This window comes from Pituophis catenifer, unplaced genomic scaffold, assembly GCF_029215685.1.
Source record: "Pituophis catenifer annectens isolate HBS135680 unplaced genomic scaffold, rPitCat1.0.hap2 SCAF_2, whole genome shotgun sequence".
In the NCBI taxonomy this organism is placed as follows: domain Eukaryota; kingdom Metazoa; phylum Chordata; class Lepidosauria; order Squamata; family Colubridae; genus Pituophis; species Pituophis catenifer.
In genome coordinates, this window is record NW_027256882.1 from 106,317,163 (window position 1) to 106,340,781 (window position 23,619).

At 37.6% G+C, this 23,619-nt stretch overlaps 1 protein-coding gene across 3 annotated transcripts in view; it reads left to right on the forward strand.

The window, feature by feature from the left end:
• ARHGAP26 (Rho GTPase activating protein 26) overlaps positions 1-23,619 on the forward strand; it is a 253,469-nt gene that overhangs the window by 106,675 nt on the left and 123,175 nt on the right. For all 3 annotated transcript variants that reach the window (XM_070937338.1, XM_070937339.1, XM_070937340.1), the window contains exon 11: positions 4,754-4,832. In XM_070937338.1, coding sequence (XP_070793439.1) covers positions 4,754-4,832 — 79 coding nt within the window. The remainder of the gene's footprint in view (positions 1-4,753; positions 4,833-23,619) is intronic.

Genomic DNA, 23,619 nt, shown 5'->3' on the forward strand with positions numbered 1-23,619 from the left:
TTTAAACTCTCAACAAGTTATGAAGAACTGGCCATGAAGATAATTCAGATCTATGGAAAAATATGGGAGATTGCTTTGACATCCCCTCCCCCCCAATTGAAAAAGGATTTTTTTTTAAATTCAAAAGTTAAGAAAATATTTTTCAAACATCATTTATAATAATATTGTTGGTTATAATAAGAATGTTATTCCTAAAAGAGGGCTTTTATTTGTACAAATGTCATTCTGGATAGAACAATCTAGAAATTCAAAATATATTTCTCTTTAAAGCTACCTCTAAGGGTTTTTCTAATTTCTTTGTTAGCTCTTGATTTTCTTTCTAGAGTACTGTTTATCTTCATGGTTCATAGTTCTTTTTGGTCTTAAAGTTTTGCTTCTTCATTTAAAAAAAAATCAAAATCATAGTGTATCATGAGGCAGCTGCATTGCCCGTAGGTACTGATTGTGTTGACACAGCAGGTCATTTTTTATTTTTTACCGCTCTTACCTGCAGTGTTTCAGCTTTGTTTATATATTCATTTTTCTCTTTCTCTCAGATGAGCTCTGTGCTGGTCAAATGCAATACAACCTGTACTTGTTCTTGTGCTGTGTCACATTTCCAGTGACCTTTATAAATGAATAAAATCTTGAAATTACCATGTTATGACTAATGCTGAGTAACTTTAAAGCTTATACTCTCCCTCCATTTTTCGCTCTTTTGTAGAGAGGCAATCCCCAAAGGTAGCTTGCTCCTTATGAATAGGGAACTTGATTGGTGAATAGGCAGAACAGTACTGGATCATAAAGATAGATTTTGGATAATAGAGAAAGAAAACACTGGTTTCTAATTAAGTATAAATGTAATATAGTACACTTGTAGCTAGCTAAGAAATTATTTGGTATAACCTAAAAAATTTCCCACAGCACAAAAGCCACTTGAATGATACTTGTACTTCTTTGCGTTTCTCTCTTATAGTTTCTAGCATTCAGAAAGTATAGGTAGTATTCAGGGGTGGGTTCTACTTACCTTTACTACCAGTTCGCAATGGGGCCGTGCACATGCGCAGAAGCATTCTGATGATGTCGGGGTCGGTGGGTGGAGCCTCCCACCATTTTTAATACTGGTTCTATAGAACCAGTGCGAACTGGGGGCAACCCACCACTGGTAGTATTAATTAAAGGAATATCTCATGTAGGCTCTGCCCTTCTCTTCCTTCTTTTATAGTTGCAGCCAAGATGGAAGTTGCATCTTTTCCTACCCAGTGACCCAAGACAGATACGATTTAGAGATGCATTATTCCTAGGTTATGTTACTTTGGAGTGCAAGTAGTTCTTGATTTACAACAGTTCATTTAGTGACTGTTCAAAATTACAACAGCACTGAAAAAAGTGACTTGTGATCTTTTTTCACACTTAACGACAGTTGCAGCATCCCCATGGTCACCTGATCAAAATTCAGTTGCAGTATCCGGGGTCATGTGATCCCATTTTGCGACCTTCTGACAAGCAAAGTCAATGGGGATACCAGTTTCACTTAACAACCATACTATCGACCGAACAACTACAGTGATACACTTAACAACTGTGGCAACAAAGGTCGCAAAACAAGCCAAAACTCACTTAACAAATGCCTCACTTAACAACAGAATTTTTGGGCTCAACTATATCACAGGTTGAGGACCACCTGTATATACAGCAATACTGCAAAATTTCTGGAGGCCAACCATTTGGAGAATATGTCTAAATGCGAATTCAAAAGCTCATGCTGTTTTCATAAAAAGAAGAAAAACACCAGATTTGGATGAGGATGCTGCTTTTTAAAGGAATGCTTAGTTCCAATCATTTAGGCTTTTAAAAAAAATAAAAGATGGTATAGTAGTATTTCTTGGGTTGTAAACCAGTGTCTCTGGATATATATTTTTTTTGTAAGATAGGAGGGAGTGGGAGGCTCCCACTTGGTTACTGTCTTTTATATATATAATAAACACTCCAAATCCTTTCTTCTACAATGCTATAAGAAGTTTAAAAGTCTGTAGAGAATCTCAGTCGTCATGGTTGTCCCAAAGATGCTTTTTCAGGAGGCAACTAGACTTTCTTGTTTTTTCTTTTAAAGACATTTTGCTTTTCATCCAAGAAGCTTCCTCAGCTCTGACTGGATAGTGTCTTCCTTCCATTCCCCACTATCCTATCAGAGCTGAAGAAGCTTCTTGGATGAGAAGTGAAATGTCTTCAAAAGAAAAATCAAGAAAATCCAGTTGCCTCCTGAAAAAGCACCTTTGGTATGAGCACGTTTAGCATCTAGCATGGTGAAGGCTAACATTTCCATTTTTGTTTTGTAGAATTAGCGTAATGCCTGGGTGAAAGAAATAAACACATAGTGGAAGTCTTTTTCAGACAAAAGGAGAAGTCTGATTTCACTCATTCACTCAGTTACTTTATATGGCTGCCTAAATAGGCAAATGCCAAGCAACTCTTTGACTCTATTCAAAGACGTTGCCAAGTTTTCTAAGAATGTAATCCCAGACTTCAATACAGTTACAGTTACCTGTTTGTGCTATCTGTTATGCTTGTCCTATTCTAGAATGAGCCCTGTTTAGCAGTAGGTTTGTTGCTTGGTGTAACTTGTGTATTAACAAGATTTCCAACCCATGCCTTTTTTTTAAATTAAATTCTTTTGTAGAAACAGTATAATGAAAACAAAGTATGGATTAAAAGAGAGAAAGCTGCTGGGTCCTTCAACCTCTTTATTTTTAATCATAAGAACAAAAATGCATTGTTCCTTCTGTCTCTGCTTAGCTTCAGTTAAAAACAGGTTTGTTAAACTAGGACGTTCAACAGAGATTTTTTCTGCTTTAATTTAAGAGAAGGATCATGCTAGATTAGGCCCAAGAGTGAGCTAAATCTCTATGAAAAAATAGCAAACTAACACTGACAAATTTAATTTTCAACACAGTCCTCCTGATAAGCTATAAATTAGGGTGTTTTTTGAGACAAATATTTTTTCAGAATGCTATTTCTATAGTTTTCAGGTTATTATAGAAAGAGATTAGTGAAAATAACATCTATTAAATCTGAATAATTTACATCTGTATGTCATGCAAGCTGAAATGGCTTGTATCCTTTGCTGGATAAACTCTGTGAGCTTTTTTTGTGGACATAATTGTAATTCTCTGATTGGCAGTTTCTAAATTTGTATGATTAAAAATTGAATTTTTATTCTCCATTGCTGTTGAGGCAGAGGCCAAATGTCACTTTCCGTGATATATGTTAATTTTCTTATAACTGTGAGGCACATTAATGTGCTTCATTATAGTTTCCCATTTCATTTTAGACATTTCCATGCATTGATTGGACAGATTCTTGCAATAGTTACAGCCAAATATTTGTAGGTAAAAGATTTTGCTGATGACTCAGTAGATTAGTTAGATTGCCACATCAAGTTGAGGGAAGGTTGTAGTGATAATTCAGAAGCTTCGATACTGGTCTGGCCGATATAATCTATATAAATATGAAGATAGACTTTGACAAATGTCTATGGAGATTCTCAGTCATCCCAGTCATGGTTGTCCCAAATGTGCTTTTTCAAGAGGTAACTGGACTTTCTTGTTTTTCTTTGAAAACATTTCGCTTGTCATCCAAGAAGCTTCTTTAATTCTGACTGGAGGGTGGGGAATGGAGGCATTTATATTCCTTGCAGACAGCTGATCATTTGCATTCTTTTAGAAAGTTGTTGAGGCCACTTAACTGTCTCGTCAGGGCAGGGGTGGGTTCTAAATTTTTTTACTACCGGTTCTGTGGGCATGGCTTATTTTGTGGGCGTGGCTTGATGGTTATGTGACCATTATTTAGGATTTAGCAGAGGTACTGGTCTACCAGGTTTTTAACTGCTTGCAGAGCTGTACAGATCTACCCATTTATTTTTGCAGGCACCGGTCTACTCATTTGTTTTCTTTTAACACTGATCAGCTGTACGGTGGCCCTTTGAAGCCCTGCGGCAAGAGTTTAAACAGTTTTTTTCCCTCTAGCCATCAGCTGAGACTCAGGAGGCAGCAATAGATTGGGGGTGGGGCCAAATAAAAGGTAAGAATAACATGGGAGGATGGGGGAGCGGAACCAGTTCAGTGACATCATATCGTCACCGCTACCGTCTCGGGAGAACCGGGCCAAACCGGGAGGAACCCACCACTGCGTCAGGGTCGCCTGAGTAGTGCAAAGAATACAAATGGCCAGCTGTCTGCAAGGAATACAAATCCTTCCATTCCCCCACCATCCAGTCAGAGCTGGAGAAGTTTCTTGGATGAGAAGCGAAACGTCTTCAAAGAAAAACAGGAAAGTCCAGTTGCTTCTTGAAAAAGCACCTTTGGGTTAGATTTAGGCAGAAATGCAAATCCCATCAATTTAATTAGTGAGAGTTTTTCTTGATTGCTCTTTTATGAAGTTTCTGTTGGGTTTTAGCAGTCTATTGCAACCATTCTTTTTTATTTGAATTACCTTCATGAATATTGGAAATATGTTGCTTGGAATGTTTGTGTCCGTCCCCACCCCTCCCAACAGATCTATTGAAGTGAAGGGGGAGAAAAATTGATGAAATTCTAATTTTTTTCTGGTTTTTTTTTAATGCACATAATTTCCTCCCACTTGAGTTTTGAGTCTGAACCATGGAAAGATGCACTGTAGTAGCTTTGGCTGAGTTCACCTGATTTACCACCTCTGTTTTTCCTATTTCATATTTTTAAACCTATTATTCACAGCATCATTCCATTCATCTCTGCAGGCCAGGAGTGATTACAATGCAGGCACTTTCTGAAGAAGATCGAAGGCTGTGGATGGAAGCAATGGATGGCCGAGAACCAGTAAGCAAGAATCTTTTATGAATAGGGATTAAGTAGGATAATCAAAAGAACCTTTCATGGTTTGGGTTGCAGTTCTTTCTCGTTGGATGTCATATGGCAGCTCTGTAGTTTTGCAGAAGAATCTTTTGAATCCTTTGGTAGAGTCCTTGAGGCAATATTCCATTTTCTTTGCAAGACAGCATTAAAGCTTTCTCTCTGAGTATTGTTAAGAAAATTCAGTCTATAGCTCAGGGTAGTCCAGATATTTGCTGTACATTTTCTGTAAAAAATATGAGAGATAAATCATGATTATTAGACAAATATATTTGTCTGAAAGCTGCTTAAATGGCCACAGTGGGAATTAATGTCCTTGAAACTTGCTATTATCTGTAGGAGCACCCATTTTATTTTCAAGTTTCTATAGTTTGCTTCTGTGGTTGGTGGTTATTTTTTTGTCAAGAAAAAAAATGGCTTTGCATGCCAAAACAATTAGACACAGAGACAGTTTTTTTTCTTCATGCCATCATTCTGCTGAACACCTAATACCCACAGTACTGTCTTATGTCTAAGTATATTTACTTATGTAGTATAGCTATATTACTTTTATCCTTTTCATCTGTTCCACTACCTTCTATTATTGGTATCATTATTACGATTATTATTACTTAGTTATTATGATTACGATTACTTGTTTTTTTGCATGTACCCTGAGAGCGAATGCACTGGAGACAAATTCCTTGTGTGTCTAATCACACTTGTCCAATAAAGTGTTCTGTTCTGTTCTGTCCTGATATAATTTTTGTAGAACTCTATTCCTACAAATTGACTTTGAGTTCTTGCACATAATTTCTTTAAATAACTGCCACTGTCTGTGATGTGTTACAGAAACATTGTGATGAGAAGACCTGGATGTGCTTTTACCTTAAGTTTGGGGCCTTTCTCCAGAATAATAATAAAATTATTATTCAATAGTCAACCAAGAAAAATAGCCATAAAACATTTGAACAAATTTTCTGAAGAAGGAATCTGTTACCCAACAAGCAATAGCAGCAAAGAGCAGCAAACCATGACAAGAGGGTGAAAGCACAGGCAGAAAATTCCAAGCCATTGGCATATACATTCATATACACCATGTGTATGTGTATGCATATGCATAAATACGTGTGGTTTGTGCCAACTATTTGGGAATCGCCCCTCTCTCTGCCCTTACTCCCCCCTCCCCCATTGACTCTGCTAAAGAGCAACTAAGCAGCCATAAATCATCCTTAATTGCCTGCTCAATGCTGAGAGGCATTTGGGAAACCAGAAGGAATGTCATCAAATGTTAACTCTGTGAGAAGAATTTCCTTCCGGAACCAAGTCCATATAGGAAAAGGTAGCTGATACAGAAATCTCAGCCTTGATACTTTGCCCAGGGGCGGGAGTAAGATATGGATGTAATTGGTAGAAAAGAGGGCAGGGGAAGGAGGAGGAGCCCTTTCACAACTGATATTATATCACATGAGGTTGGATGCTGCATTGTTATTGTTGTACTGCTCTTTTATCCAGCTCTAATACATCTACGGCTAGATGTATAATATAGTAGAAAAAGCCACCAACATAGGAATGCCTGTTGGAGATGCATAATTTAGCATATGTGGCTGTTGGCAAGAGCTGCCAATCTGAGCAGCTGGCATTCTGCTTCAAAAAACGATCAGCAGCAATGCAGATGAAAAACCAGCAGTGTGGTGGAAAGGAATCCATGCATTTAATATTTAAAGCTCTGGAGTGATTTATTACAGAGAACCAAACCTTTCTCGGCATGATGCTAGCCTATATGCTAACTGTGCAAAAAAGTGTAATCATTTAAATGTAGCACATATTTATTAATTTATATGGAAAGAGTGGAAAGGAAAAAAGTTTTCTCCTCCACCTTTCGTGCACGGTAAATTAAGTAGGAGCAGAAAATACATTTAAATCAACTGATCGTTTTGCATCAAGGAATACTGTGCGTCTCCAATCAAGTTAACATATGCCAGATGATTTCACTGTCGTATTGTGAATATAAGGGTTTATTCTTTTACTGTAGTGCAGGGTTGTCAAACTCAAGGCCTGCGGGCCACATTCGACCCACGGGGTGCTTAAATCTGGCCTGCGGGGCTGGCCTTGAAATAGCAAAGGACAGGCCTGCGGTGCCTCTGGCAGCCAAAACGCAGCACAGGGGGTCACATGAGCCCCCCATACCCCCTCCATCAGCCTGGATGGCCTGCAGCACTTTGCTAACCAAAATGGGGTGCAGGGGGCCATGCGAGCTCCCCCCCCCACACACCCTGTTTTTGGCCTGGACAGTCTCCCCCCATGGCCGGCCCGTGGAGGAGAACTACAATGCTGATCCAGCCCACTTAAGAAATCCAGTTTGACACCCCTGCTGTAGTGTATAAACAGGTCTCGGTAAATATATTGCTAAGTAGATTGACCAAATGGTATTTTCCCAAATTGGGACTAACTTCATAAAAGTTTCCCCTTCTTTAGGTAAAAGTAAAAAATTCATACAGTATAGCAAATGACTTTCAACTGTCAAAGACACCATCACCTCAGCTTTGTGGGTTGACCCTCTGCAAATTGCCAATCCTTTTGATATCTGAAGTGGTTGATGGGGAATAGGGACATCAAAAACATTTAGTTCTGCTAAAGGGAAAAGAAAATAATGAAGAGAATAAGCAATCTCCCTAGTCATCCAGTGGCTGACTTTTCCTAAACATCTGGTACCAATTGCACCTTGGAATCCTGATGCTGGCTTGGCCTGAATCTTTACTTCCTAACAGAGTGTAGTCACTATATTCTTGTATAGTGTTAACTTTGGATGCATTCACTGTTTATCATTTTGTATATAGTGAGCTCTCTAAACATTTATACGGCTGCTTTTCATTTGCTGTGAACATTCAGGAAATTGCTTCAGTTATCTGAAGTGTAAGTATCAGATTTAAAGATCTCACAAGGATATAAACACTGAAAATTAGTGAAATATTATTTTTCTTTATGGTTCGTGAATGCTGTGGTCTTACATAGCTTTATTTTTTTACTCTATATCAATGAGCACAAACCTCTTAGGGTCTCAGGAGGGGTGTACTTCTAGCAAGGAAGCTAGTGAAGTCAAGAAAAGAACTAGATTTATTTCTAATTTAAAATACAATCAAAATTAAATCCCCCAATTATTTAGCGCTGGTCTCTTCTTTCTAATTAAAAATTATAGTTTAGTGGCAACTTTTTGGAGCAGTTCTAGAGGCCATTTCCAAGAGGGGGATTGTGTTTTACTTTGGATACTCTTTTGTCTTTACAGGAAGAAGCAATCAGTTGCTTATTTAAATTGTATTCAGAGTTTATTTGTTTTTTAAATCCAAACTGGCATTCAGAGCACAAGAAGCTGCAGTGAGATCTTTAAATCTGATACTTACACTTCAGATAACTGAAGCAATTTCCTGAATGTTCACAGCAAATGAAAACTTATTAGATATAACTTTTAATATGTTTTCTGAATTAAAATTCAATGTTTCATGAATACTAGAATACAAAAAGCTGCTTCTTTCACAAATAATTTTAATTGGCTGACTGCTGCTTAGAATTAAAAGAATTACCACCACAAATCCCAAAATGCCTTAAACTGAAAAATTAGATTTATGAATCAGAACCTGTTTATATGTTCAAGTATTCAATCTATTTTCTTTCCTGGATCTGCATGTTGATATTCAGTTGACTCACAAGCGTCTATAAGAGACAGATTGGTGCAAATTGAGCAGCTAAAATACAGTCTTAATGCAAACAGTAATAGTAGCTGCATCATAAATGAAGAATATGAAATAAAAGAATTGAAAAATAACTTCAGAACTTTCTGTGGCAATTTAATTTCCAATGGAATATGCTGAAAATCTTTTAAGCTACAGGAAACAATGAGAGAAGTACCTTTAATCATTTCTTTCTACCCTGCCTCTTCAATGAAAGAAACTCAAAACAGAACTAAACACTTAATATAGAGCCAACTACTGTAAAACAATATCAGGGTGCACCCCATGCTGATGCAAAACTTCTTATTTTCCCTGGCAGACAGTGTAACATAAAATCCACAGTTTCTAATTCACCTATTGCAAAGCCTACTAGGAAGTTTACTAGGAAGTAAGATACTTCCTGCATGGAGACAGGAAAGAGAAACAATTTCATGGCTCCCCTCTTCCACTCTATAGCTCTCAAAAGCTGTTCTAGAGCAGAACGCGCCCCTATTTTCAAAAAGAAGACAGTTTGTGATTGTTGAATGTGGAATTTTTTTCTCCACAAATCCTACATCATGTCCTGTATCAACAGACCCAGTAAAATAAAGCTTCCTATTTCTTCTGAAGGTCTAGCACAAGTGCGTGGTTTTTTTGGTTTTTTTTTTTTTGGGAGCCCAGGAAAAAGCTGGATTCAAACAGCTGTGGACTGATGAAACAAGAGTTATACAAAACAAGACTACAGAATCAAAATTGCTCCCAAGGAGCGCCATAGAACATTTTGTCCACTAGATGGGGAAATGCTCTTTGCTGGTTCCGTCCGCTGATCCTGTTCTGAATCCCTGGAGAATTTTTGTGTCAGGGCAGAACTTCATAGATAATTTTTTTAAAAAGCCTGTTCGCTAATTGAAGTAATACATTAATTTTGAAAGAAACGGGAGGCTTTATGTTTGGATTTTTGACATTGCAGATTTACACCGACTTTCTTAAAATAATAAAAAAAAAGTGCCACGTCTATTTTCTCCAGTCTCAGTCATGGAAAATGTCCTTTCAGCAGAACCTGTTAATGCATCTGGGACACAGTGGAAATCCTCTGCTTTTCCCAGATGCAGGAATTTTTCACAAGACTTCTGTTGCTATGCACCACTTGCATTTCTCATCTCCTGGTTTTCTTCCATGAGTAAATGACTAGTGGCTGATGAGAACAAACTATCTGTGTGCGTGCAGCTGCCAGCCTGTTCCTTGTGGCCCGTTTCCTCTAACTAAATTTCTTTGGCTTTTAGAGCCTTTCTATTGCCACTTGAGTTGGAAACTTCTGATCTTGCAGCTGCTGGCATGCTTTAACTCTAAACTGGCAGCACAGCATTATTTCTCTGTTACTTATGGCACAAACGGAATGCAAAACACATTACAGGAGCACAGTACTTCAACCGATCAAGGTGAACGTTTTCACTTACTTCCCTCCCATCATTTAAAGTGCCCAAAAATATTCCACTTGCTCAGAATCGCCAAAGCTTACCAAATAGGGAATGATTTCTGAATGTTTGCATTTGCAGGCATGTATCCTTACCAACATTTTTTCCCCTTCTCTCTCCTTTGCAAGCTTTCCATTTCCCCCCATGCCTTCTATTCGCTTATTTACTTCTGCCAACTAGGGTTGGGTTTTTTTTGCTCACTCCCTTTGTTTTTGTTAAAATGCTGGCAACCCAAAAGTTAGATGAAGAAACAGATGCAGATTTTTTTTTCCATGGAACCATCCCTCATCTGTTTCAAAGAGGAGCAGTGTGAATTGGGCTCTCTGAAAGCAATTGCTGCTGGGCTTACATGTTGCCATGGTGACCTGTTGTCACTCTATTAATGACTCTCAACTACTCTCCAATTTTTTTGTGGCTTTTCACTTGGCCAAATTATCTTTCTTTCACTTGGCTTACATGGACCTAGCAGGTATGATTCTTTTAACATGACCCCATCTTGCTCTGTGTGTATGTGTATCTGTGTGTGCCTGTACATATGGGGTTTGTAGAATGGGTCATGCATGCTTCAAGTCTCATTCAAGAAATCTGAGCTGACATTTAGTTGACTTGCTTAGAATAGTAATTCATAATTCTCAGCCCCCTGTGGAATAAGCACAGTGGGTCAAATGAATTTAGCCCACAGAGCAGATTAGAAGTTCACAGGGCTGAAAGTAGATGTAGAACAGTAAATAACACATGTGCTTTGAGAGCAATTTACATGTATGCTGAGATGGGCTTCTGAATTGCAGTAATGAAGATGCGTTTCTTCTTTCCCCTTCTCTGACAGTGGATCAGGGGGATCCCAGAAAATAGTCAAAAGTGCCCTTTTTTTCCAGAACCTAAAGGCATCAATGATGATGATGATGATTTTTATTGGAGCTCTTCACAATGTTCTTTTGAGGAAGGCATGACATCTAAAATATCAGTGATGAGAATCAGGAGTCAAACTTTACTTGGTAACCCTGTTACCCCCAAAATAAGACATCCCCTGATAATACTGTATGCCCAGTCGGGCTTTTTAGCCCATGGCAATGAGGCCAAGCATTTATTTCAGGGTTCAAAAAAAAAATATAAAACAGGGCCTTATTATCAGGGAAACATGGTATTGTTGGATCACTATCAAAGGAACTTGACAGCTGGTAGTTATGGGAGAGGAAAGGTTGAGCCTGCGGACACTTTATTAAGTCCTCATGGGCTTGACCCTCCCACCTGCTTTGTTTAATATTCATATGAGGCCACTAGAGAAAGTCACCCATTGGTTCAGAGATTTGTTGTCATCCAATTAGATATTTCCAACTCAGATCACATGGGACTTGTGGGAGACGTTTTGTGCCTGGATGCTATGAGAACCCAGATAGGAAGAAACAGGCTCAAACGTAGCACAAATAAAACAGAGTGGCTGTTAGTTCAACTATCTATTAATTCTAGGAAGATAACCAATGTTATCTCTTGATGGGGTGTTTTTTTTTTTCTTAAAAAAACAAGTGTGCAATCTGAAGGAATTTGTGGACTCATAGTTTCTACTAGAAGAAGCAAGTGCATCCATTTTAGCCATCCAAAGAATGAAGACATTTGTACCTTTCACTGTACTTCTGTCCATCTGAGGTTGCTCTTGGATCCAGGAATGTCATCTGGCACAAAATGTGACTGCATATGCCAGATTCTTTATTGTCACATGATACTCTTATTATAGGTGGTGCATCAGCTATTGGTTTGTTTCCAAGTGCAATTCAAGTTACCAACTATTATGGGTTGGGCAATTGGTATCTTCAAATTTACCTATTTCAGGTACATTCTGTCTGTCCAATGTACGCAATCAGAGCATGCCTTGCTGAAAATCCCTGTTCATTCTGAGAGTTGATGAGATGGGTATTCTCTATGGGGGCATCCTTTCCATGGAACAGCTTGCCCTCTGAGACAAGCGTGGCTTTTTCCCTCATACAAGTAGTCCTCAACTTCGAACCATTTGTTCAGCAACGATTTAAAATGATGATGATGATGATGATGATGAAAAAAATGAAGTTATCACCTGTGCCCTAAATTTTTTTTTTTTTAAATTTGATGTATATGCCGCCCTTCTCCAGAGACTCAGGGCGGCTTACAATGCATTAAGCAATAGCCTTCATACTTTTGTATATTTATACAAAGTCAGCTTATTGCCCTCACAAACTGGGTCCTCATTTTATCTACCTTAGAAAGGATGGAAGGCTGAGTCAACCATATCTGCAAGCACAGTGGCTCTGCAACTCCCTCACCTACCTATCTCTCCCCGCCCCATGATCTATACTCTGCACAGTGGCGCTCAGTGGTGGCAGTGCCAGGCCCTGAAGCAAAGGCCCTGGGCCTTCAGGAATCTCAAGACAGCTGCTACCACTCTCAGGCCTCTGCAAAGCCTCCGAAGTGGAGGACAGAGGGAGCAACTGGGGCTTTGTACAGTGATGTTGGGATGTAATTTGTTGTTACAAAGAAGAAGAAGGCCTCCAGGGGGAGAGCCTTCTCTGTGGGGGCACCTGCCATCTGGAACGAGCTCCCCCCGGAGATACGGAGGATCCAAGACTTACGCATCTTCCGCCGCGCCCTAAAAACGTTTTTATTCCAACAGGCTGGTCTGGCCTAACTCTCCCTTTTAAATTGGGTTTTAAATGTTTTAGATAAATTGGATGTCTTAAATTTGTTTTTTGAGCCCAAATTATTTAATCTGTTTTTAATAGTTTTTAACTTTTGTATGTTCTTTGTATTTTTATCTTGGCTGTTCACCGCCCTGAGTCCTCCGGGAGTAGGGCGGTATACAAATATGATAAAATAAATAAATAAAATAAATAAATAATTTGAAGCAGCATTTCTCAGCAGAATGGATCAAGGAATCAATTTTGTAATTGTATATAAAGAGGAATTTTATACGATAATAATGTTATTTTAAAAAATCTACAGATAGTTTTTTTAAACTCGTTTTATGTTGATAAATGCATCAGACAAATAAGGAGATAAGCTTTGGGGATAGATATGACTTCTACAATTGCCTGACAAATCAAACAATTCATTTTATAGCGGGATTCTTCTTTATATGTCATTGCAGAATTCACAATTGGGCCGAATGCATTTGTGAATAAAAAACATGATTCATTCACTTGATCCATCTCTGACATAAAGCGCAGCAAATTTCAAAGAACTGAATTTGCCTTTAGCTACAGCTGTTTTAAAAACCAAAACAAATTGTATGTGATGTATTTCTATACTTTAACAATAATTAGAAGCATTACCGAGCCTAAGACAAACAGCATAGTTCTTTTCCCTTCATCCCCGGTTTTTCTTCAAAATAAAATATGTCCTTCTCATGCTTAGCTCGTACATGGAGCCTTTTAATTGTTTATTCTCCTTGTGTAGAATCGGCCAACTGAGAAGTAGGTGCTGCTCATGAATGATAATCACCTCAGCTCTACAGCAGAGACTCAATATCCAGATGAGCCTCTCTCAGATAGCCAGAAAGGGATACAAATACATAAGCAAAAAATGGGTCCCTGTAGTTTTGCCTACCTTCTATCTATAATCAGTTGCTTCATGTAGCACAGGATTCTCAACTAATCCTGGTGATTTCTTATTCTTAATCAACAGCACACACTCCATACGGAGGATGCAAGTTCATGGCATCCATCATGGCTCACTGCCAGACTGAACTAAAGTAGTTGAGAATGTTATGGATGAATATTGTATCTGTTTTATATGCATATATTGCTTCAGGCACTTCCCCAGTGCTCCTTCTATATAAATGGCTTATTATGCTTGTGGAGGGAATAGGAACCAACATCATCTTAGGCTGCTACACAGCAAAAATGTGCTTATAAAGTATTCTGCATAGGACATTTCTAGTTTTGCTACTATGGCTGCCTGAAAAATTTCTAGCACAATTATTGGATGGTTAAAGAACATTAAAAATAACAAATTCACCCTCTTGGTTTCTCTTGATCTCCTGCTTTTTATTTCTGGACTTCTTCAGATATGGCTGGGTCAACTCCTATACCATTGAATCCATGATCACAACACAGAATTTAATGGATCAGGAAAAACCAAAAGGGTGAATTTGTTATTTTCTTTAACTACCCAAAAATTGTGCTAAAAATAATTTGTGAATAAGCTTGTGCTTATATGTATGAAAATGTGATTTCTAGTAAAGAACTGAAGGTCAAACACTATACTATGTTCTATTAATTATGTAACATGCAGCTGCTCTCTTGTTTTTTCATTTAAAAAGAACAGGATACTCTAATAGAGCCTCAATTTCTGAGCTTAAATAGTTTAGGCCTATCTTTTAAATTTGATCTTATTTACTGAAGTTCTTTTTGGAACTTGGTCAGTTAAGGAAGCTTTGGGGGAAGACTTTAGTAAGCAATTTCTCATATGTGTTCATGCCCTTGATTTTTTTATGGTAATTTTATTAAAAGTTACAATTAAAAAGATAAAAATCAATACAAGTTAAAAAAGAGAAGAACAAAAAGAAAAATAGAAAATGCAGAATGAAAAAATAGAAAGAAAAATAGAAAAGAAAGTAAAACTAAGAATATAGTAACGAAAAGAAATATATAAAGAAATATATTGTGATTCTATCTAATCACACATGCAAACATTTTTTGTAAGTTAATCACCTTCTCTTAAATTACAATAAATAATCTCCTCATCCCATATCTCATCTCTTATGTATAAACAAATCCTTAAAGCTTCTTCAGTCCTGATTAGCAAAAGTCCATTAGGCATTACTAGAGATTACAGCATGTCTATTTTAACCTTGATCAAATAAATCAACCTTATATTTTTTCCTTTTCCTTTTAACAATTTTGATCTTTAGTCTCTTCAAGTAATGTCTCAGAACTTGATTTTTTTTTCATGTTTTTTTGTCCTTTCTCACAAAATTTTTCAATGCTTTAATTAAATTATTATTTAATAATAATAACTTTTTTGTAAATCCAATTTAGGAATATTATCCAGGTCACTCTCATGGTTTATTATTTGTATGTTTCTTTTAATTAATAAGACATCAGCCAGTTTCTTTTGTATGTGCATAGATCCAGTATGCCCATCTTTTTCCATGTCATTCTTGCAGCCTGTTATTTTTAATCCACTTTTAGACTCAATCTTCTAGGTAAAACTTGTTCCTCTTTCATAACATCTTTTAAACAAAGTTTGTCTATTGAGGCAAACATTTCTAAAGTTTATTCTGTTTCAAATTAAGATTAGGGTTAGGGTTAGCCTCAAATGATTCCTGGCTGCTGAGGTTGACATTTCAAGGTTCAGACCAAGCACTTTTTTCAGGGTCAGATTCAGAATTGGAGGCCTGAGCCTGAGTCATGACAAAATTAATTTCTGGGTCCATTGTTCCAAAATATCTTTCAATATGCCCAGTGTTAAAATATTTTCCTTTGTCCTGTATTAATAAGTCAAATTTAAGTGTACTCTTTAATTGTAATCTTTAGTTCCTTCTGGTTCTCTTCTGGTGTCTGAACTTTAAAGTCTTACCCTATCATGTTTTTTGAAAAAAAGAATTCAAAACAAAAACATTTCCCCCCAGGAAATTATAATGAATTCCCAATTCTTAGTTCAAATCCATCTAGACCCTTAGTCTGTTTGTAACATTCCAAAATCAAATCACTGTGATTTAAAAAAAAAAAAACTGCTTACACTTGTGTTTAAAACTTCTTTTGCTTTGACAATGCTGTCAAACTTCTCAATCCAGAGGTTCCTAACAGCTGAAAAGCAGTTAATAAGGATCTTATGAAAATGATTAGAAAAGGAAGTACAGTTTGCAAACCCAGTGTCCTTTTGAAGGCCCTGACCATGATTTCACCAAAAAAGATGGATATCCCTTTATCTCCTAAAACTCGAATAGAATAGAATAGAATAGAATAGAATAGAATAGAATAGAATAGAATAGAATAGAATAGAATAGAATAGAATAGAATTCTTTATTGGCCAAGTGTGATTGGACACACAAGGAATTTTTCTTGGTGCATATGCTCTCAATGTACATAAAAGAAAAGATACATTCATCAAGAATCATAAAGTACAACTCTTAATGATAGTCATAGGGTACAAATAAGCTACAAATCTGCTAAAGACCACTGTCTTGTGGTCTACTCATGAGGAACAATTGTATGGAGCATTTGTGAGCAATCTCAAGTCCTCTCCTTGAGGAATTACTTCGAGTTGGTCTACTCGCTAGCTCTTCAGTTCATTGCAGTTCTGTTTTTACCATATCTTCCCTGGAAGTCCTTCATGGCCTTCATTTATTATGGTTGGTTTTTTGTGTTATTTATTTACAATAGTCTGAATTTCCAGTCTATCAAATACTTTGGCTTTAGGTGACTTGAGAAAAGGGGAAAGTAGTACAATCATATTTGAGGATATATGTGTGGAGTTTTTTTTTTTTTTTCCCTTTTTGGAACTAAGTTGCCTGCTTTTAAATTTGTTGCTATTCCTTTCCTCCCAACTGGAATGCATGTTCTCATTTACCAGGGTTTACACTCCTTCCTTCTTATAAATGAATTTGATGCCCCAAATCACTGTTTAGCTTATGTTGGTTGTTGTGGTTTTTCTTTTCTTTGTATTTGCTTAATTTAGCTTGTCTGGTGAAAGCAACCCATTGAACCTTGTTTGAACCTTGGATTCAGTTTGCTTACCGGCTGATTAGATCTGGAACGCCTATTGCTGGCAGTGCAAATGTAACAGCATTGTGTGCGGAGTTTACATTTTGACAGTTCTGCTTTAAAAAGAGGTCAGAGTGGTTGGTACCTCATTCTTGCCTGGTAAATTAGTAAACAACATCTGCTTCCGTTGTCTGCATTTTTGATTACATTCATTGCCTTTCATAATTTGGGCTGAATTAAAGTCGTACAGTAGAAAACTACAGAGATTAGATTTTTTTCCCCCCATTGGATTTTAAGCTTTATACAGTTTAATGTTTGACGTGTGAACTTGTTGCAGTGAACCTAGGAAAAAAATACTTCCAATTAATGTATTTGATTATTAAAACTCAACAGTATATTTCCTCTCCTGATTTAGTTTTGTAAAATTTCAGGTAACCGCTAGGGAGAAATCTACAATACATTCTGGCAAACCAGGCTCATTTTTTAGCTGCAACCTTTGAAATATCAAAGCTATCTTGATGCTTCATCCATCAGTGTAGTTTACAACATAATATCAGCTATGCAATAAAATATAACATCAGTTTGAACAGAATTCTAAATCTTTAGCGAAAAAGTTTCACTTTTCTCCAGGCAGTGGAGAACTTTATAATATAAAGTTAAAATAATTCTGGCTTGCTTGTGGGAGAAGATCTGTAATGAGAGTAGAATTGCCCTGGAATAGTTTGCAAAAACAGTCCTATAAGTGAACAATTCTTATGATTAGGAATTTGTGAGCTGATAACAAGGTGAAATCTCCATAATTTCTGCCCCTACATTGTTGTCCTGTTCTTTCCAATACCTCGCCAGCTCCTCCTTGCAGCAAAAGCGTGAGTATATTGTGTGTCTGTGTGTATCTTCAGTTGCTTTCTTGAAATTCGGGTGTTGGTTTCTTTGGAATGAAAGGTTTCAAATCATCAGTTTTGGTCCAAAGCGATTGCCTCATATTCTTAAAGGGAAGGGTGGGGCTTATTCATTATTTCAGAAGGACTTAAGAGCCGAGGTGGCGCGGTGATTAGAGTGCAGTACTGCGGGCTACTTCAGCTGACTGCTAGCTGTAGTTTGGCAGTTCAAATCTCATCGGCTCAAGGTTGACTCAGCCTTCCATCCTGTCCAAGGTGGGTAAAATGAGGACCCAGATTGTTGAGGGCAATATGCTGACTCTGTAAACCGCTTAGAGAGGGCTGTAAAAGCACTATGAAGCGGTATATAAGTCTAAGTGCTAATGCTATTGCTATGAGCTCTATGATGTATATCCAAGGCAGACTCTACCCTTCCTTTTAACAATATGAGACAATCGCTTTGGATCAAAACGGATGATCTGAAAGCCTTTCACTGAAAAGAAATCAACACCAGAATTTTAGGAAGGATCAGAAGATACACACACAGACACACAGGCACACAAACTTCTTTGCTGTAAGAAAGAGGTGGAGAAGAGGTGCTGGAAAAGACAGGACAGAATTCTGTCCAGTGCAAAATTCAGCTATTAAGGAGATGGGTAAATAGGATTAAAAGAGAATTACTTTTGTGTTTTTCTTTCCTCCCATACATTTGAACTAGGAATGAATTTTATATACTATATCTATAGCAATCTGCTATAAAAATATTGCCTTTTCTTTAGCATCCCCCAAATGGCTGTGAAGTTTTAATGTTAAAAGTTTAGACATCTACAAAGTAATTAATAGATATGGTAAACATGTGAATTAGAAGTGATGAATCCTGTCATCTAGTATGTGTTCCTGCAGTTTGCTTTTCTTCATATCTATGCATGTAAGGTCTTGCTTATGTGATCAGAAACTCTTTCCAGACAAGTGTATACCATATTTTTCAGAGTATAAGATACACCGGAGTATAAGATGCACCTTAGTTTTTGGGGAGGAAAATAGGAAAAAAAAAAATTCTGCCTACCAGGTATTCATCTGGCTAGTGTCCTTAGTCTGGTCAGCTTCCACACATTAGTTTGCTGGTTTTGAGCACACTCTTTCTCTCTCACTACGCTCGCACGAGCCGGATTGGGTATAAAAAACAGTTTCTAAAGCACAGCTGATCATCGGAGACAGAAACAATGAGAAAAGCAGGTGTAGTGTGGAAGATTGCTTCACTTGCTAGTGCCTCATTAGGGCTGAAAAAAAGCTTCGAAAAAGCTACATTCGGAGTATAAGAAGCACCCAAATTTTCAGCCTCTTTTAGGGGGGGGAAAAGTGCGTCTTATACTCCAAAAAGTACAGTAAGTATCTCTGATTAGCATGGCTTTTGTCTCTGAGCTTAAGCAGAATAGCTAGATTTAGACATAATCTTACACCATTATGCATTTTGTTTCTTTCCAACTTGCTAGATCCAACATACATCGTTTTCAGCCTTGAATTATTTAGTCAGGAGAAATTTGAAAGTAAAAGCTGCCAAACTCCCCATGCCAAATTACTGCCCTAGTTTTTATTTGTTTTTGTTGTTGTTAAGATGGATGCTGGGACCTGATGCTTTTTGGAAAGGAATATTAAAATGTGTTCCTGTAAATAAGCTTTTGGCTTCTTTTTTTATAGCCACAATGAAGAACAAACTCTAGCCCCCAAAAGTCAAGGGGAAAAAAAAAAAAACCTGTCTGGAATTTACACAGTTGGCCCTCAGACAAAATGAGAAAAGAGCTGATAAGATGGAGTCAGCCGCTAAAGGGAGGAGGTTGCCTGGGCGGTTTGATTCGGACAAGGAGGCTTGCCATTTTTGACTGGCACCTACGTTGCTCAGGGTTAGGCTGGTATCTTCTTCCTGGGCTGTTATCCAAGGGCTGGCTGTCTTGACTATGCAAGAGCGCCAAATCAGTCTGGGTGTTAAATATGTGCAGCTTTCATACTACAGATTGTGTTAGACTAACAGTGTCACGTGGTATGCATATTAATGTGGATCTTACCCAGTTTCTACTTCCCAAGCCGCTGTAGAAACCAAAAGCCCTTATAAATCCATATATATCTGGATTTCTGAATGATGTAGTGCTGCTTGCCAGGAAAAGAATAACTCTGGCATCTTTCAGAAAGGCTTTGGAAAAGAGAGCTCTCACATGGAGTATTTTTTTTTTTGAAATATTTTTTAAATCCATTTTTATTTCTTTAGAAGTATATTTGGAGCCTATGTTGCTTTTTTTGTGCAATGCTGTGGTTTTGGTACTGAATTAAGTTATGCCGTTTTTGCAGCTTAATTGTTGTTTTGCTTCATTATGATCATTGACGACTGAGAGTCAGTTGATTTCAGTGGTATACTGGACAATAAATAAACAAAAAATAGGTACCTATAGTAAAATTTCAATTTAACAGACTTTAGATGCAATGGACAAATTTGATACATGGCTTTTAGAATCTGCCTATCACATCAAGGCTTTATTGCAAATGATGCTATTTATGTCCGTTATATAATTAACAAAATGATGCAAATTCAGATCCTTAGTTAGTAGTTCATTTAAATAAGGTTTTACTGTATTGGTTAAACCACTTAGAAAAAAAAAACTCATTACATTGGGGCAATTGCTTACAAAAATTCATATTTTAGAAACAATTGTACTGCAGTGTATGTTATTAAAAAGTATACTGAAAAATGTGTTAGAAATGTCTCTTTAAAAAAAATCACAAGTTGATATCGAAACAAGTTGGAAAGGTTAACATTGAAATGCCTTTCTTATCTCTGATCGTTTTAACATTTGTTTGGAACAATAAAAGACATTGGAGGAATTATTAATGGTTTATTTCCTAAAAGATTAACATTGCCCTCTAGATATGGGAGAAAGGAAACTTTGCTGAAGTCTTGTTATCAGTCATTTCGCCATCCCATTGTGCTCATTCAGGGGCCAAACTAAATCAGGAACAGTATCAAGTTTTTGAAGAAAAAATCTGGTTCTTCCAGGCCACACTTTTAAAAATGGAATTATTCAGTAAATATCATAGACTCTAGAAAAAGTGCAGAGGAGAGCAACCAGGATGATTAGGGGACTGGAGGCTAAAACATACGATGAACAGTTGCAGGAACTGGGCATGGCTAGTCTAGTGAAGAGAATGACCAGGGGAGACATGATAGCCGTCTTCCAATATTTGAGGGGCTGCCACAGAGAGGAGGGGAGTTGACCCGAAGGCTAGACAAGGAATAATGGATGGAAACTGAACAAGGAGAGATTCAACCTAGAAATGAGGAGGAACTTTCTGACAGTGAGAACAGTCAACCAATGGAACAGCTTGCCTTCCAAAGTTGTGGGAGCTTCATCACTGGAAGCTTTCAAGAAGAGATTGGACCGCCATTTGTCAGAAATGGTGTAAGGTCTCGTGTTTGGGTGGGTGGGGGGTTTGGACTAGATGACCTACAAGATCCCTTCCAACTCTGTTAATCTAATCTGTAAAGTGAGGACTTAATGCAAAAACCAGCACAATGTCTTTATATATTTCTGGGACCCTTTTCTTGAAGTACCTATCTGAAAGAATCTCTTCATTTAAAGTGGCTGATAACTAGTATTTTACTGACAGTTAAGATCTGCTTATTTATTTTCATCAAGGATTGATAAAATGCAAATGTCTCAGAATGTCTGTTACAAAAATATTTAGCTTTAAATTCCTACAATACAATTGAAAGTTTTATACATTTCTTTGCAACAATAAAAAGAAATTACTTGCTCATCTATAAAAAATGCTTGGTGGAATGTCTCCGTAGGAAGCAGAAAAAGCTTGCAGTCAGCAAAAATATTTTCTTCCAAGCCATAATACTGATTGTTTAAGAATTCCCCACCACCCCGGGCTAGTGAGAAGTCCAAAAATAGCACAACAGAATTCAATTTTCTTTGGATTAGAACACAAAGGGGACTTAGTATGTAATATTTACTTTATTTACAAATAAACAATGCTTAGCAGGAATTTATCCTGAATATATAAGTAAAGACTTAGAAAATGAAAGTTGAAGAAGTTTGAGACATGGATTCCCCCCTCCCCCAAAAAACTAATACTCTTTCCACCAGAAATAACTAGAAATCTCCTATAGAAATTCCTAATTTGGAATAAGTGAACTACTTTGAAATGCAGCATTTTACCAATTCAAAAGGTATAACATAAAGAATTTTATCTGTTATTTTAATGTGAGTTAAATAATGAAAATGAACATGTTCAACATTCAAGTTGCATCTCTATACCTGATTGAGCCTAGTCCTCATAGTGTACCACCCAAAACATGAGAAAACATGTGCTTTATTTCTCTGGGCTATGAATACAACAGTGAAACCTATTTACATTTGTTCTATCTTGCTCTTTCTCTCACCTATTTTTACTCCTCATATATTTGTTTTGGGGTATCATATACTCTAAATGACCAAACTACATATGAACAAATTAGATCAACACCCTTCTTTCATATTGGCCTCTTACTGCTGTCTTTGTTTAGCATTGACTTGTTTTTTATATTATCTGAGTCCAATGGGAGAATGATTCGTGTTTGTTTTTCTTTTGAGGCTTTAAATTGGGGAAAACTGTTGAGGAAAACCAATGAATAGGAAGAAGAAAAACGATTTTGTTATGTGAAAAGGGAGGGGGTGCAGAAAGTTCTCCTTGCAGATTTAGTTTTCATGAGAAGAAAACATGAAAAGAAGTATTTCTGAGTTGATGTGTTTATGCATAGATGAAAGCTTATGATGGAATGGTGTGTTTCTGACTGCACATGAGGGCTGGTATAGAGATCTGGATGTCCCATAGTTGGTTGTAAGTCAGTGCGGTTGTTAAGAGAGATGACCACATGACCACTTCACTCAACAACCACAATCGTGGTTCTGCCAGTTATGGTCATTAAGGTGGACCAAAAGATCTGCCTACCAAAGGAGGGAAGGTAGCTCTTCTCCATGCCCAAACGCAATTCCAGCAATGAAGAAAGGAAGACAGATGGTTAACATATAAAGATTTTCTAGTATAGGAAAATAGAGGCAGCAGAAGACATCAAGGGACTCTGAAGGTGGGATGCATTCAGAGACAATGGTTCTGCCCTTTGAAAAGCAGTCCCACTGTTTGGTCTTTGGTTTTTATTATCAGTGGCTGGAAATCAGGGTGGATTTGATTTAAATCGAGTCGATTTAAATCATGATTTAAATCATGATTTAAATCACTAGTAAAAAGACTTGATTTAAATCAACTCGATTTAAATCATAATTTTTAAAGAGCAACTGTCATCTCTGCTACTCCTTTGACCTGCTGTTGACTCACCGATAGTCCCATTGTTGCAGAATATACAGCCTTGTGCTACATAACTAAGCTCCATTTCATTTATTTATTTATTTATTTGTTTGTTTAAATTTCTATACCGCCCTTCTCCAATATAGGACTCAGGGCGGTGAACAGCCAAAGTAAAAACAAGACATACATACAAAACATACAAAATCTAAAAACTGATTAAAATAATTAAATATTTTGGCCGTAATTAAAACAATTCCAATTTAAAATCAGTTTAAAATTTGACTCAAGCCAGCCCAGCTAGTTGAAATAAATGGGTTTTCAGGGCCCGACGAAAAATCCGGAGGTCTGTTATTGTACGTAACTCTGGGGGGAGATTGTTCCAGAGGGTGGGCGCCACCACAGAGAAGGCTCTCCCCCTGGGGGTCGCCAGCCGACATTGTCTGGCGGACGGCACCCTGAGGAGGCCCACTCTGTGTGAGCGTACTGGCCGGTGGGAGGCTATTGGTGGCAGAAGGCGGTCTCGTAAGTACCCCGGCCCTAAGCCATGGAGCGCTTTAAAGGTGGTCACCAACACCTTGAAGCGCACCCGGAAGACCACCGGGAGCCAGTGCAGCTCGCGCAGGAGAGGTGTCACGTGGGAGCGGCTCGTCGCCCCCATAATCCCCCGCGCGGCCGCATTCTGGACCAGCTGGAGCCTCCGG